The 14,216-nt window shown below is 55.0% G+C and overlaps 1 protein-coding gene across 3 annotated transcripts in view; it reads right to left on the reverse strand.

Annotated features, from left to right (window-relative positions):
- Positions 1–3,593: 3,593 nt before the first annotated feature.
- Positions 3,594–14,216, reverse strand: part of Bcas4 (breast carcinoma amplified sequence 4) — a gene marked incomplete at its 5' end in the record, with an annotated part of 61,352 nt that continues 50,729 nt past the window's right edge. For 2 of the 3 annotated variants that reach the window (XM_013518345.1, XM_013518344.1), the window contains 1 exon segment: positions 3,594–6,000. In XM_013518345.1, coding sequence (XP_013373799.1) covers positions 5,878–6,000 — 123 coding nt within the window. 3 annotated transcript variants of the gene reach the window in all.

Below are 14,216 nucleotides of genomic sequence, written 5' to 3' on the forward strand. Positions count from 1 at the left end.
GCTTTTTCTCAGTCTCTTTGTTTTCTCTCCTTGGCCTCCTCATCACAGCTGTAGAATACTGAGGAGGCAATTCTTACTAACATCTCAAGTGAGCCATCTGGGGTGAAAGCCAGTTTTTGTAGCTTTTTCTCTCCAGCTTCCCATCTCATTGGGACCCCACAACCACTTAAGTGTCCTCTCCCCAACCATCAGCACAGGTAGCAGGAATCTTGCTGCAGACCTCTCCGGAGCGCCATGCACTCCTCCACCACAGCCTGTACTGTCAGGGGAAGAATGGCTTCTAGGGAGTCTCCCCATGTATTGCAGAAAGTCCTCCTGGTTTACAGCTTCCAAATGGCTCTCATGACCCCGGTCCACTAGACCTCTGACTCTTCGCGCTTAGTCTGTATTCTCATGTTCTCTGAGTCCTTGTTCAGCAGCTGCTCCTCCACTGACTGTGGACCGTTCTGGTTCTCAACGGCAGGGGCAAGAACGACCCGTTGTGTGCCATATATTCTCAGGGGTTTCTCCATGTCAGAATGAGTCACGCACGTCCATGGGCGGGCCTCCGCAGCCGGTGTGGGCCAATTGTGTCGTTGCTTCTCTGTGCCATGATAGTTCTCAATTGCGCATTGGTAGCTGGCCTGAGGGCCAGCGCGCGCCACCGCGAAGCTTCCCGGGTGCCAGGGGCCCTCCTCCCGGGTGCCTGCAAGGCTGGAGGGTGGCCCGAAGGCTGGCACTCCCTGCTGCGCAGCTTCCCGGGTGTGGACTGGCTATGATTTTAGCAGAAGCCTCTACAAGGCAGGAAATGCACTCAGATACCTGTTTCAGAGCGCACCTAAAGCTGCTGGTCAGTGGAACACTGTCCTTGCACTGGTGGTCAGCAAATTCAAGAGGGACTCCAGCTGAGAATCACTGCTATAGACTGTTGCTTTAGGGGATATCCAATTTAGTATTAATTAATAGTATTACCTACTTGGGGGGATAGAGATACATTAGTGTTGGCTGCTCCCTTTTTTAAACTTTGTGTCTTTGTAGACTCCAAGTCTTGAACACCAAAAAAGGACTATAGAAAAAAAAGCAAAACTGAAAACAGTAGAAGATCATTCCAAGAGGCCTGGGCAGAATCATTTGGAGCAATTGAGCGCGATGGGAAAGCGTTCTGTATTCTGTGTAGTGAAAGCGTTATGTGTTGTACATCAAGTGTCAGACGGCACTTTGAAACCAACCACAGAAGTATCACCAAACTTGATGAAACTGAAAGGAAAGGGTTTCTTGAAGGGAAATTGAGGAAATGTCATTCCCAGTACCTTAGTTTTTGCAACTATCTTTCTTTTTTTTTGTTTTGTTTTTTTGGTTTTTCTCCGGCACCGGGAACCGAACTCACGACCTTGTACTTGCCAGGCAGGCGCTTTGCCGCTGAGCTAAATCCCCAGCCCCTGCAACTATCTTTCTAAAACAAATCATCTGACAGCCACCAGCTTTCAAATTACACTGTGCATAGCAAAACGTGGTAAGCCCCTCTCTGATGGGATTTTATCAAAATGACCATGTTGTCTGGGAATGATTCCCTTTTTTGTGATTTCCCAAACAGGATAAAATTATGGAATGCACCTCTGAGATGCCACTTAGCAGAAATACCGCTAAAGATAAGAGTCCTATGCATGGCCAGTGATACTGTGCATGGCAAGTGATGTTAGCAGCTCACCACTAACCTACAAAAGGCAGCCTGTTACTCCATGTGCTTGTATAAAAGCAGAGATATAAATAATCACGCACAGCTTGCAGTAATTTTACGTCATGCTGTTGGTGACATCATGAGGGAAGAGCTGGTGAAACTGGTGTCCTTGCCTGGAGGAACACAAGGGATGGGTGTCTACAATGCTGTGCTGGAGGCTTTTTGTCACAAGACGTAAGACCAGGAAAAGTGGTTTCAATTACTAGGAACGGGGCACCTTGCATGGTGGGGGCAACATCTGGTTCCATACAGCTCTTTGTTAAAGAAGCAAAACATCCCGTCATTCAGTTTCACTGTATTCTTCACCAAGAAGCTCTTTGTGCCAGGGAAACCCACAAAAAATGAGATGATACCCTCAAGGATGTCACAAAAGTGGTGCATGACCTCCTGGCTTAGGCTTTTAATTTTCAACAGTTTCAAGCACTGCTTGATGAGGTTTAGGCAGAGTATAATGCTTTACTGAGGTACAATGATGGCCCGTGGCTGAGCAGAGGTCAGGTTCTGGAGAGACTTGTAGCCTGCTTGGAGGAAGTTAGGCTGTTTCTGAATGAAAAAGGGCAGAAATATCCACAGCTCACTGATACGGCCTGGCTTAAGAACCGCATGTGTTTTACAGATTGTACACTACACTTCAGTGTGCTGAACAAGAAACTACAAGGTGTAGGGAAAACAGCAGAGAGGATGTTTTGCAATATCAAAACATTTGAGAGAAAACTGCAGGTTTTTGAAAGAGAACTTGAAAGTGAGCAGATGCAATATTTCCCAAATCTAAAAATGCATTTAGAAAATCCTGCATTTGCTGACAATCCCACAAGCCTCCAAGGAAATCTACAAGGAATTTTTTAGCATTGTAGCAGGTGCAAAGGAGAATTTTAGTAGCAGATTTTTGCAGTTCCGTAAGATGGAGACCACGCTGTGTTTTCTTCTCCAGATAAAGCCAGATTTGAAGAACTTGATCTTTCCCACTTCCACTGGTGAGATTGTGGAACTCTGGAAATGGAGCTACTGGAATTTATTTTTTTCTCTCTTTTTTGTCTTTTTGAGACAGGGTCTCGCTATGCAGTTGAGGCTGGCCTTGAGCTCACTTTGTACCCCAGGCTGGTCTTGAACTTGCAATGATCCTCCTGCCTCAGCCTCCCAAGTGCTAGGATTACAGGTGTGCGCCACCACACCCAGCTGGAATTTCAAGAAGGCTCTATCTGGAAAAATAAATTCTGTGACCTGTGTACAGCACTTGAGAATAGAGAGAAGACAGAGTGCGGAGGGAGGACAAAGGATGGCACAGTTGGTGGTTCTGAAAATAAAATCCTTAAAGTGTGAAATTCTCTGCCAAATAATTTTAAGTCAATGAAAGCACTTAGGGTTGCTTTTCTTACTTTGTTTGGATCCACTTATGCTCATGAACAGCTGTTTTCAGCTCGGAACTATATCAAATCTGATTCAAAAATCAAACTAATGGCCGACCTGAGCACTGCATGTGCCTCTCGCAGACTAAGGAAGTAGGAGGCCAAGGTGTGGCAAATGATCAGCGTGCACATGACAGCAAAGATCACATCAACCGCGTAAGAGAATTCCAAATGCAAACGTCTACCTTTCAATAAAAAGCTGTTGGTATCATCAAAAGCTCTGTTATTATTGTTTTTAAGACAAAAGATGTTAATGTATGCATTGTTTTTTCTAAATTAAAAATCTCAGTATTAGCAGGGCATGGTGGCGCACGCCTGTAATCCCAGCACTGGGGAGGCTGAGACAGGAGGATCGTTCCAAGTTCAAGACCAGCCTGGGCTACAAAGTGAGCTCAAGGCCAGCCTGAACTGCATAGCGAGACCCTGTCTCAAAAAGACAAAAAAAAAGAAAAAAGAAAAAAGAAAAAAAGTCTCAGTATTCAGCTTTATTGCAGTGGTAGCACTTTGCGATGCATAAGTGAGTTTTGGGTTACAATTTGGGCACTTGGTCTCTAGAAGGTCTGTCATCACTGCTTTATCTGCTCCAGACAGACATTTGTCTCAGTGTAAAACTGATCAGGACGAACCTCACGTTTCTGTGACCAGGGGCAGCTGTGCCGAAACTTCTGGCTTTGATGGCATGAAGACCACACCCCGGGAAAGTGGTGAGGAGGGCGGCCGATGGTCCCAGAGCCTTGCTCTTGCGGACATTTTCAGAACCCTTCCAATGGGTGCTCCTGTCCAGCAACAGCCACAGAAGCAAGCCACCTTCTCCCGGCTGCAGTCATCCTTGGCCCAGGGCGGGCGGCTGCCCAAGTAGGTAGCTAGGGATGCCACTCACTCGCCAGTAACAAGTCAGGCACCTGCCTGAAAGCACCGGTCAACTGTGAAACAGCGCACAGTGCCCTTCGCTATCAAGCCCGGTGAGCACGACACAGACACCGTTACCGAGTGCCTCTGGATGGGGCTGGGCCAAGCATGCGCACAGCTCATCTATCTCATGTCACCACAGCCCATCACTCGTGGATCTTACTGAGGAAGAGGCTGGGCTCAGAGAGGGTAAGCAACAAAGTCAGGGTCACACAGCTGAGCTACGCAGGAGATGAAGGTGCCACCCGAGCGGTTAACCTCAGATCCACAGCCCTGCAGGTCTCTAATGTAGGACACTTTTGTTGCTATGGCTTAATTACTGACATTACCTTCCACCTCTGCCTGGCCCCTGGCTCAGGCCTTGAAAGGGGAAACAAGCCTGCAGTTCTCCTGCAATCAACAGATATGGGGCCTTCTGAAAACTAGTGCCCTCAATGGCTTGGGTTAAAAAATGAACTTGATACTCGCTCTGTGCTCCCCGTGAGCAGACAGGGCATGGTGAACGTGGAGGTTTCCTTCATTAAAAGCAGCCCCAATCAATACCGCACAGCCAGGAGAATTAACAGTCTGCAGCTACACAGCGACAGGGACGCAGGCACGCGGTCCAGCCCACGAGCCGGACACAAAGGGACACGTGCTGTGCACACACACTCACACCCTCTGCTCACCCGGGGCCGGGGCCCCTCCTGTCGGATGTCTGGGTTCCAGGCGGAGATGTGGACAGGGAGGGGCTTCTGCGTGCTGATGCTGTGGTTTTGTTTGCGAAAATCTAGAGGCGCCCCCTTTCTAGTACTTGGGACTGAACCCAGGGCCTTCACACTGAGCTCCATCCCAGCTGTTTTTTAAAAATTTTGAGCTCACAGATCCAGAATTCTAAACGGATTAAGGAGTTAAATGTACAAGTTACATTGCTGAGGCTGGTCCCAAACTTGAAATCTTGTAATTCTCCTGCTCTAGCCTCCTTAGTACCTTTATTGCTTTTGTGTTTGGTTTTCTTGCAGCACTGGGGATTGAATTCAGGGTCTCCTGCTTGCTGAGCAAACGCTTTTCAACAGCTACATGTTCAGCCCCAAAAATGTTCCCCAAATTGGTACAACCCGACTTACTCCTTGCTCTTCTACCTTTATCTTGACAGATTCATTAGCCTTCCTAGAAATCCTAATCCTCTAGTTTACTTGTGTGCATGTGTGTGTGCGTGTATTTTCTTGGTCCTGCAAGGAGTCCCAGAAATCTCCATGCCAGGTCAAAGCTACCGTGAGCAATCTGCAGGGTTGGGACAACTGCAGAGGACAGAAGTGAGCATACTTTGGAGACAGTGCTCTGGCCTCTGCTTCCCACTGGGGGCAGAAGGCACAGCCTGCAGTGAGCGGGGCACTGCGGGGCACAGGGGGCCTTCAAGAGACGGAACACAGGCCAGAAAGAAGCTGTCATCCCCAGCTGTTCTCACACCCGACCACAAGTGAGTTGTGACACATTTATTGGGACAATCCAGGCGGCAGGGCCCGGGGTGTACAGGCGGTGCAGTGACGGACACCACAGCCCTGGGCCTGGCGGTGCAGCAGCCGCGTCATCCCACACCGCCTTCCTTCATCCGGAGAAGGGATCCCCGCTGCCAGCCCGGCGGCCCCGGAGCTCAGCCCCTAGAGCAGCAGGCCGATCGATGGGGCAGACGTTACCGTGACCGGGAGGTGCTGTCCCTCTGACCCCCAAGCGCAGCCACAGGAGGGTCCCCGCAGCTGCTCTGGACTCCAAGGCGAGGAAATGCAAAGCAAATCACTGTCAGAGGGGAAGCAACTCTGTGTACCCAGCTTCAGTGCCAACGTCCCAGCAGGAGGGTGACAAAGCTCACAGAGGCCGATGCGGGCAGGGGCTGTGACGCCGCGCCTCTGGGGCGTCTGCGGGAAAATAGTCCTCGGTCCGGTACAGCGTGGGCAGCTCGAATGCCTCGGGCGCCGGTGCCGACGGTTTCTGAAATGATGGGAAGACAGTGCTGCGTCAGTTACTGGAATCCACTTGTCCTGGGAGCCAGGAGTCCCGGCGTGGGGACACGATGTGACCAAGGTCTCTACCTCAGTGACGGGGCCGCTGTTACCCCAGAGGAAGGAGATGGGCTGCTGGTGGAGAGAAACGAAGGCCTGGGGAGCCGGGAGATGACAACACTTCCTGGACAGGCGGGGGTTTCCGAGCCTGAGCCCCGTGGGAGGTCACCACGCAGGAACTGCCCAGGAACGGGGACGGAGTGCAGGACAGGCTGGGGGACAGCATGGGCAAAACGGGGCCTGGGGAGGGGAACGGGGCGGCTCTGTCTGGACTGGGAGGGTTTGAGGGTAGGAAGAGGCAGCGTGAGGCCCGAGGAGAGGGGCTCCCGGCAGCCGTGGTAAGAACGTTGCCCCAGGAGCACGAGCGAGCCTTTGAAGCGAGACGTTGTGCGTGCCTGTGCTCACTTCCGTGTGTTTTAAGGACAGTGGCCCGAGAACGGGTGGAGGAGGCGCTCGCAGGCATGCCCTGCGGTGCTGCAGGCACGGCCTGCGGTGGACACGGCCTGCGGTGGACACGGCCAGGTTCTGCCTCTGAGCTCCGGAGGCCTTGACTTCCCACCACCCTGAGCCCCTCTCTCTGTCAAGGAAGGAACAACTCAACGATTTTCAGTGGGGGAAGCTGGCCCCGGTCTCTGGGAACCTCGGCCAACTGCATCTCCCTCTCCACATCTGGAAAACCAGCATGAGCAAGTCACCTCGTCTGAGTGTCAGCCTCACACGAGGGAGACAGAACCTTCCATCTGGTCAACCCTTGTCAGCCAGTGCTGGCTCAGCCTGCCGGGGTGACCTGAGAGGCAGGTCCGACCCGCCCGCCCCTCGCGTCCTGGCACCTCTTCCCTTCGTCGTGCCTGACGGATCTGCACAGGCACAGGTCTGTCTGCTGCTGGCATCCAGTCAGCATAGCCAGCAAGGGAGGCACGGAGGGAGGCAGCTGTGGAGACTCCAAGTTCTAGGGATCTCCCCTCCCACTGAGAACTGGCCCTTGAGGCCCCCAGGAAACAGAACTTATGGGTGGATAATGACAGGCCAAGACCAGCCTTCTCATCCTGATTCATGACTTGAAGCCAAAGAACATTCTGTGATCCTGAAAAGATGAAGTACTTTTTCTCCTGACCCAAGGACCTAGGCATGGCCACAGGCCCCAGTGGTCAGCAACCAGGCCAGAGTCCATGTCCTGGCTTGGCCTCTCCAGGTTCTCCGCGGGGAACTCCACTCCTTTTGAAATGCCTCTACCAACAGGGAGAAAAAGCGAGAGGAAAATCGCATAACTCGGAAGGAACCAAGGAGAAGGAGCGGTGAGACCTCGCAGATTCAGATGCAGTCCTATCTTCAGGCCCAGTGAGATCTGGTGCCCGAAGCTCGAGACTGTGGCAGCTCTCCTGGTGATGGAGGGAAAGCTTCACTCCTGCGTTTGTGGAGCTGGAGCAAGGGGGATGCGGGAGAGGGAAGCTTGTCGGTGCCCAGCCGAACACCTGGATGGATGTCAGCCAGCTGAGTGTAACCCCTAGGGACCAACAGGGACTCCCAAGGAACGAGTTACCCCAAACAAGCTGCACTCCTTTTGTCAGAAGTCTCACCAGCACAGAAGATGGCAAGAGAGACTGGGGAGGCTGAGGAAGCCCCGGACACATCTTGGAGGTTGCACTGGAGAGACGTGGGTGAGCGACTCAGCTCGGTGGAGAACCTGACCCGATGTCTGTCAGGTGGGGTGGCAGGGGCTACGTCTGAGGGCTCAGTGTGACCTCTTGAGCCCAAAACGTGGTCCTGGAGAGGAGGTGGGCAGGGTGAGTGCTGCTCCAAGAAGCACGGCCTGTCTTCCATAGCCATTGGTCCAGGCCTGCGCACGTGACCCAACCGGAGCCACTGAGAAATGGCCTTGGGACGCGCGCAGTGGTGCTGGGGTTGCGGTCCTTGCTGAGCAATCTGAGCTAGGGACTAGAACCTGAATGTGCAGAAGGCCGCTTGTGCCACCCCGTGTGTGTGTGTGTGTGGGGGGGGGTCCTGCTTGAGATCAAAGACAGGACAGGGAGGCACAGGAGGGAGAGGGGCAGGCGGAGCCCTAACTCATTTGCTTTCGAGCACCTGAATCTGATTCTGCTCGAGGCTAGAATAACCCCGAGGCTTTTTCCGCACAGGAGCTACAAAATTCTCCTCTCTGCTTAAGCTGACCCAGGTTGCTGTCACTTGTAACTAAGAATCCTGCCTAAAACAAATAATAAATCCATAATGGCGCCAGCACCTGCGTGGAAACCTGGAGCTCCCATCAACAGGTGCAGGCGGGTGTGTGAGGCTGCAGAGGCAGAGAATTCAGGTGCTGTGTGACGCAGGCACCCTAGCCAGGGCAGGCGAGCAGGGCCACGCCCCAACCACCCACACCCGAGGGGGTCACTGAAACCCACTTCCATGCCCACTTTCTCTCCGATTCTCATGCTAACCTGGAAGGCAAGGAGTCACTTCATGTCTGAGGCCACACTGGCAAGGGACTCAGGGGCTCAGAGCTGGGGCCCAGCTCCAGGCCTACCCTCCGCCCATCATCCCACAGGCTCCTTGGAGACAGCAGCAAGCTTGAGCCCGGACAGTCTTGCCTGCACTTTGAAATCTCACAGGGGACTTTGGAGCCCTCCAGCAGGCAAGAAGAGTCCCCTCCGGGCCAGCTGGGTAAGGAAGGAGTAACCCTCCCAGCCCTCAGGCAGGAATGCCCCACTCCTCTGGGTGGGAGAGGTCAAGACAGGAAACCTGACACCAACTGGAGGACCCGGCAGGTGCAAGTCCTCCTCCCAGCCCACACTAGCTGCTAGAGGAGCACCTGCCAGGCCTGGCCACTCTCTCGGGCTATCCCCTTGCCTGTCGTCCCTCTTCTGCCCTGCACACTTGGGGTCCCAATCTTGCAGCCCACAGACTAGACAGGTGTGCCTGGTGTGCTGCATGATTTTGTCAAACTGGAATTGCAAACCTGTAAAAAATAGCAGGCGTCCCATGAAAACCAGACTGCCAATTTCTCTTGGAAAATCAGATTATCTGGACGTCAGGTGAGCCCTACTTGAAGGGCAGTATACAAGATTCCTGACCAGTATGCCTCAAGACGGCCAGGGTCACTGATGAAAGTCAGAGACCGTGTCACAGACCAGAGGAGGCTGAGGCCATGTTTGCTTCTTGTATCAATTAAATTTTCCTCGTGACTAAATGGAATGCAGTGTCTGGGTCCAGTCCTGGAACAGGCAGGGCTCCTGGGGAAGAACCAGCGAAAGCGAATACGCTGCGGTGTTCAGTCCGGGAGGCGCATCGTTCTCGGTGCGTCCGCTGTCCCAGCACACCGCGGCAGCCACAGGAGAAACCGGTGACACGCCTGGGGCCACCGTACTAGCCCAGCAACTACGCTCTAATTCTAGAGATTTGAAATTGTGTTAAAAAAAAGGCAAACAGAAGAAATGGATCAGTTCAACTCCACAAACTAAGCCCAGCCTCTCTCAGTTCAACCACAGTGAGGCGTACTGACCACTTCTGGGCTTCCCAGCCCATGGTGGGCCCTGCAAGTTCACGGGGCGTGAACCCTCACAGCTGCTGGGAGAGGCCGGCATCTCAATCCCACCTGCAATCGAGGGAACCGAAGCCCGGAGGGTCACTTACCCAAAATGTCCCAGCTAGCAACTGGCACAACTGGGATTTATTTATTTTCTTTTTTGGTTTTGGTTTTTCTCCAGTACCAGGAACCGAACTCATGACCTTGTGCTTGCCAGGCAGGCGCTTTGCCGCTGAGCTAAATCCCCAGCCCCCACAACTGGGATTTGAACCAGGCCTGCCTAGAGCATTCGCATAGCCCCAGCCCAGAGCCTGTAGCCGAGCTGGGCTTGGGTAAGCTCTCTATGGGACCCAGGATGTCCCTGCATCTGTTTTTCCAAATACAGGCCCCCTTCAGGCCTTGCTCCTTCCAGCCACTCAAGGTCAGCTCACTGGTGGTCCCTGCTCCGCCGCTGGCCACAGATACATCTGCAGGAAGACAGGTATTTCAAGTCAGCACGGAGGCCTGGCTTTCTTCAAGAGCTGAGCTAACTGGCCACATGCACATTCCCCTGGGGCACAAGGAGCTTGTGCCGTCTGGTGTGCCGTGGTCATTCATCCGTAGGCTCTGCAGAACCCTGTGGGCATCGGGGCGGGCTCCCGGCTTGCAGAGCTCAGGCAGGCTCCATAAGGCTGCCCAGGACGCTGAGTGAGAGACGCTTTGCTTCGCACACCCTGCTCCCCACCATGGGACGTTTGGCCTGTGCCCCATCTGCTCCAGCACCCACAAGAGCCCAGACAGGGGCTGTGGCGGCCTCCTTTTTAAAGCTAAGGAAGCAGGTTGGGACAGGCTGGACGGGCCGGTGCCAGGGCCTCTCAGCTGGTAAACGGCTGGGCTGGGACTCAGAGCAGGCTCTTCGGAGCTCTTGGCATGGGCTCCCGCCATGGCCAGCCCACAGGCCTTCCCCTCGGGCCTGCCTCCCTTCTCAGTCTGAGCTCAGGGATTTCTGCACCTCAGGCCGCGCCTGGCTGTCCTGCCTGCCTGCAGTGTCTGTGTCTGCTATAGGGCCCCACGTCTTCCAGAGCGCTCTGACAGCTGTGAGCAGAAGCCCTCCCTTTGCCCGCCAGCGGCCAGGGCGTGTCCAATCCTGCCTGCGGGGCTGGTCTGGCCAGCTTCACAGAGCCAGCCCCCTTCCCACCCAGAGCCCTCCCACCCGGCCTCAGCTGGCTCCATGGCCACAGTGACTGGGGAAATCGGAGGTCGCCAGAAGCACAGGGCTGTGGGCTCCCGCAGTGGGTGACCAGTGCCTAGGGTTAGGCCCAGCAGCATGGACAGACTGTACAATCTTGTTAAGGTGATGCTGACCCTACAAAGCAGCTCTGGAAGGTTCCTGGATCCCCGCAGATTTTGCTTTTAGCTGGAGGAAAAGCGTTAACATGGAAACCAGCCGAGGAGGGGCCCCTGTTCTCCCAGGATGCTGGCTATGAAATCCGCGCGTGCATGTATACACACACATGCACACGCACACAGGCGCACACACATGGACAGGCAGGCTGTGGGAGCTGGTGTTACAGCTCCTGCAAGAACTAGATCTCCCTGACCTACTTCCTGACCCACAGCAGTGCACACTTCACAGGGACGTGTGCTCCCCCAGCCCACTCATTTCGGCACCCGCCTGGTGGCGCGGAGGACCGCATGATCCAGCCTGTCTCCCCAAACCCTGGTCTGCACCTCCTGGCACTCGGGCCACTGATCCAGGGCCTCATCCTGCTCCTGGACCTCACAGGGTCCGTCCTGCCTCAGGTCCTTGGTACTGACTGTCCCCCTCCAGCTTTTCTGCTAGGTCCTCTCGGGCTGGTTCCCTCTTGGTCTTCAGGTCTCAGCTCAGGGAATCTCTCCGGGGACCCCTAATTCCATCAGGGCCACCTTCACCACGTCCCTGAAGTCCACATCCTGTTTACCCCTCTCCTCGGTTCTGCCCACCTGTCTCCCCCTAGACAGAGACTGGCACCCAGATAACATTCAGGCAAAGAATGAAGTGCATGAAACCCGGAAGTAGACCAAGGCACAGCGGAAGGGGCCAGAGGTGATGGTGACAGCCAGCATCACCTCCAAACCAGCGCACTGGCAGGCCCAATTCCAGTGTGGCAGGGTGGTTCAACTCACAGCTGCTGGAGCCACGAGCTCACACTAACAACGAGGCCCACGCCAAGAGCAGCCCTGGGGAAGGAGGGGGAGCGGGAAACCTGGCAAACCCACGTAAAGTCTGGAGTTTGGTCAGCAGACACTGGGGTCGCAGGTTTGACAACTGCCCTCGATTATGTAAGACAACAACGGGGGAACGAGCTGAGGAAGTGGCACATGGGAACTCTGGAGGGTGTCTCTGTGAGTTTTCTGCGGATCTATGATTACCCAAAATAAAAAGGTCATTTTAAAATGAGAAGTATAGCACTCGGGAGGCTGAGGCAGGAGGATCATGGCGAGTTCGAGACCAGCCTGGGCTACAAAGTAAGCTCAAGGCCAGCCTGAACTGCATAGTGAGACCCTGTCTCAAAAAGACCAAAAAAAAAAAAAAAAAAAAAAAGAATAAAATGAAAGAAAATGCAAAGTACACAGGCGGCAGCATGTGCTAAGTGCCGAGGGAACACCACAGGTAACGTGTGCTATTTAATTACATCCACATCAGTATCCGTGACAGGGAGCTAAGCCCCACGGTATCGCCGTGCGGCGGGGGTGGCTGGTGACCCGGTCTTACAGATGTGGAAACTATGGCTCCTCGGGTCATAGGACTTGCTCTCCATCAGGGACACTCATGTGACAGGCAGGGCTAAGCCTGACAGAACGCTCAGACAGCACTGTCTTGAAATCCTCAGCCAGTTCTAACCAAGGAGCCCGGCACTGTCAATTGCACCAGGCTCCACAGATCCTGGAGCCAGCGGCGGTGACCGCCAGACTTCAAACGGGCCTGTGGTAGTGGCCCCAGCGGTGGGCGATCTGCCCCCTGCTCCGTCCCTCATAGGGCCACTCATGGGGCGCGCACAGCGTGGAGGCCAGACCCATGGTGGAATCTAGGGAGACATCAAATGCTTCGGCCGGGGCCTGGAAGACCCACACCCACACAGCAAGGAAGGAAGAGCCCTTCTTGGCTCGGGGGAACAGACCAACTCACTATGCCCGTGGCCTCGCTGGGCTGGGGCCTCCCAGTCAAAGTGAGATTCGCCACCTGCCCTGGGCCAGCGTGCCCACCTCCTGGGTCCGTGTCCCGGAGCCCACTCCAACAGCAGGGTAAGGCCCAGCAGCTGCCCCTGTCCCGTTGGAGTCGTACACCTCTCACTTTGCTGCTAGATCACTGTCAGAGCCCTTGCGGTGGTGCTGCTGGCCTGGAAGGTGGCTGGGGGCCCAGAGGGCTGACAAGAGTACCGACCAGCTCTGGGATGCAAAGACCAAGGGCAATTCCCCCATTTCCTCGGCTTGCACAGAGCCACTCAGAGGGGCCCAGGCCCACATGGGCAGCTGTTATCCGTTAAGTAAACAGGCTATCAGGGCCAACCCGAGGCGCCCACCAGCACCCACAGTGCCCTGACGCCTCCTCCGGGCTCCCACCCTGCCTGGCGACAGACTGCCCTGCAGCGTCGCTGCCTCCCTGGAAAGAGCACCGCCCAACTGCATAGGAGCCTGGCCCAGGGGCTCCTTTCTCCTGAGAGCTTCCAGGCTGCCCCTTGCCTCAGGAGTGGGAGCCCCAGCGTCTGGTCTCCGCCGGGGGTCTCAGCCCAGGCCTGTCCTCCTCTCTGGGCAGCCCGCCTGAACCCGCTGGAGTCCTGGGGACTCTCTCTGCCTGGCCCTTCACCACCAGCGCCAGCACCGGCCCCAAGGGTGTCACCAGAGCCCCGGGCGCCTCGTGCTGCCCTTGTCTGGTCAGGACATTTACCCACATGGGCCCGAGAGCAAAAAGGTTGTTTTCAAGGTCTGGAGTGTCACACTGCAGGGGAAAGAAAGGAAAAGAAAGAGAGAGACAGCGAGAGCGAGAGAGAGACATCTCCAGAGAATTATGAGGAAACACAGGCAGGGAGAGGCAGAAGGGGAAAGGAAAACAAGGAGGGCAAAAATAAGAGCCGGGAAGATGAACAGATAAGGACGTAGACAGTGCAGGGGAGGTGGGGAGGGAGAAGGACAAATGGGGAGGGATGGGGAGGGAGGGAAACGGAGGCAAGAAGAGAAAAGCAGAGGGAAGCCTGGGCCAGAAAAGTGGGGGAGGGGAGCTGGGTCAGGGAACGGGAGGCCACGCGACTCACTGCGAGAGTCCAGGCCGCTGGAGCCCTGCAAGGACACAACGCAGCCGCTGCCACCACCTGCTGCCCCGCCCTCCGGCAAGGCCGCCGCATTCTCAGAAGCCCGGACAGCCTGTGCGGCAGGCTCCATCTTGCCGTGGGAGCAACACATCCCTCTTCTCATTTTATTTCTGACTCTAAACCCTCCTTCCAGGGCTGGAGGTGTGGAAGCTTAGCACGTATGGGACCCTGGGTTCCACCCACAGAACAGTACAACACAACACAACACAACACAAGCACCATCTGCACTGGACGTGGTGGTGCATGCCTGTAATCCCAGCACTCGGGAGGCTGAGGCAGGAGGATCACTATGAGTTC

This window comes from Chinchilla lanigera, unplaced genomic scaffold (genome assembly GCF_000276665.1).
Source record: "Chinchilla lanigera isolate Chin_1 unplaced genomic scaffold, ChiLan1.0 scaffold00044, whole genome shotgun sequence".
NCBI classification, from domain to species: Eukaryota; Metazoa; Chordata; class Mammalia; order Rodentia; family Chinchillidae; genus Chinchilla; species Chinchilla lanigera.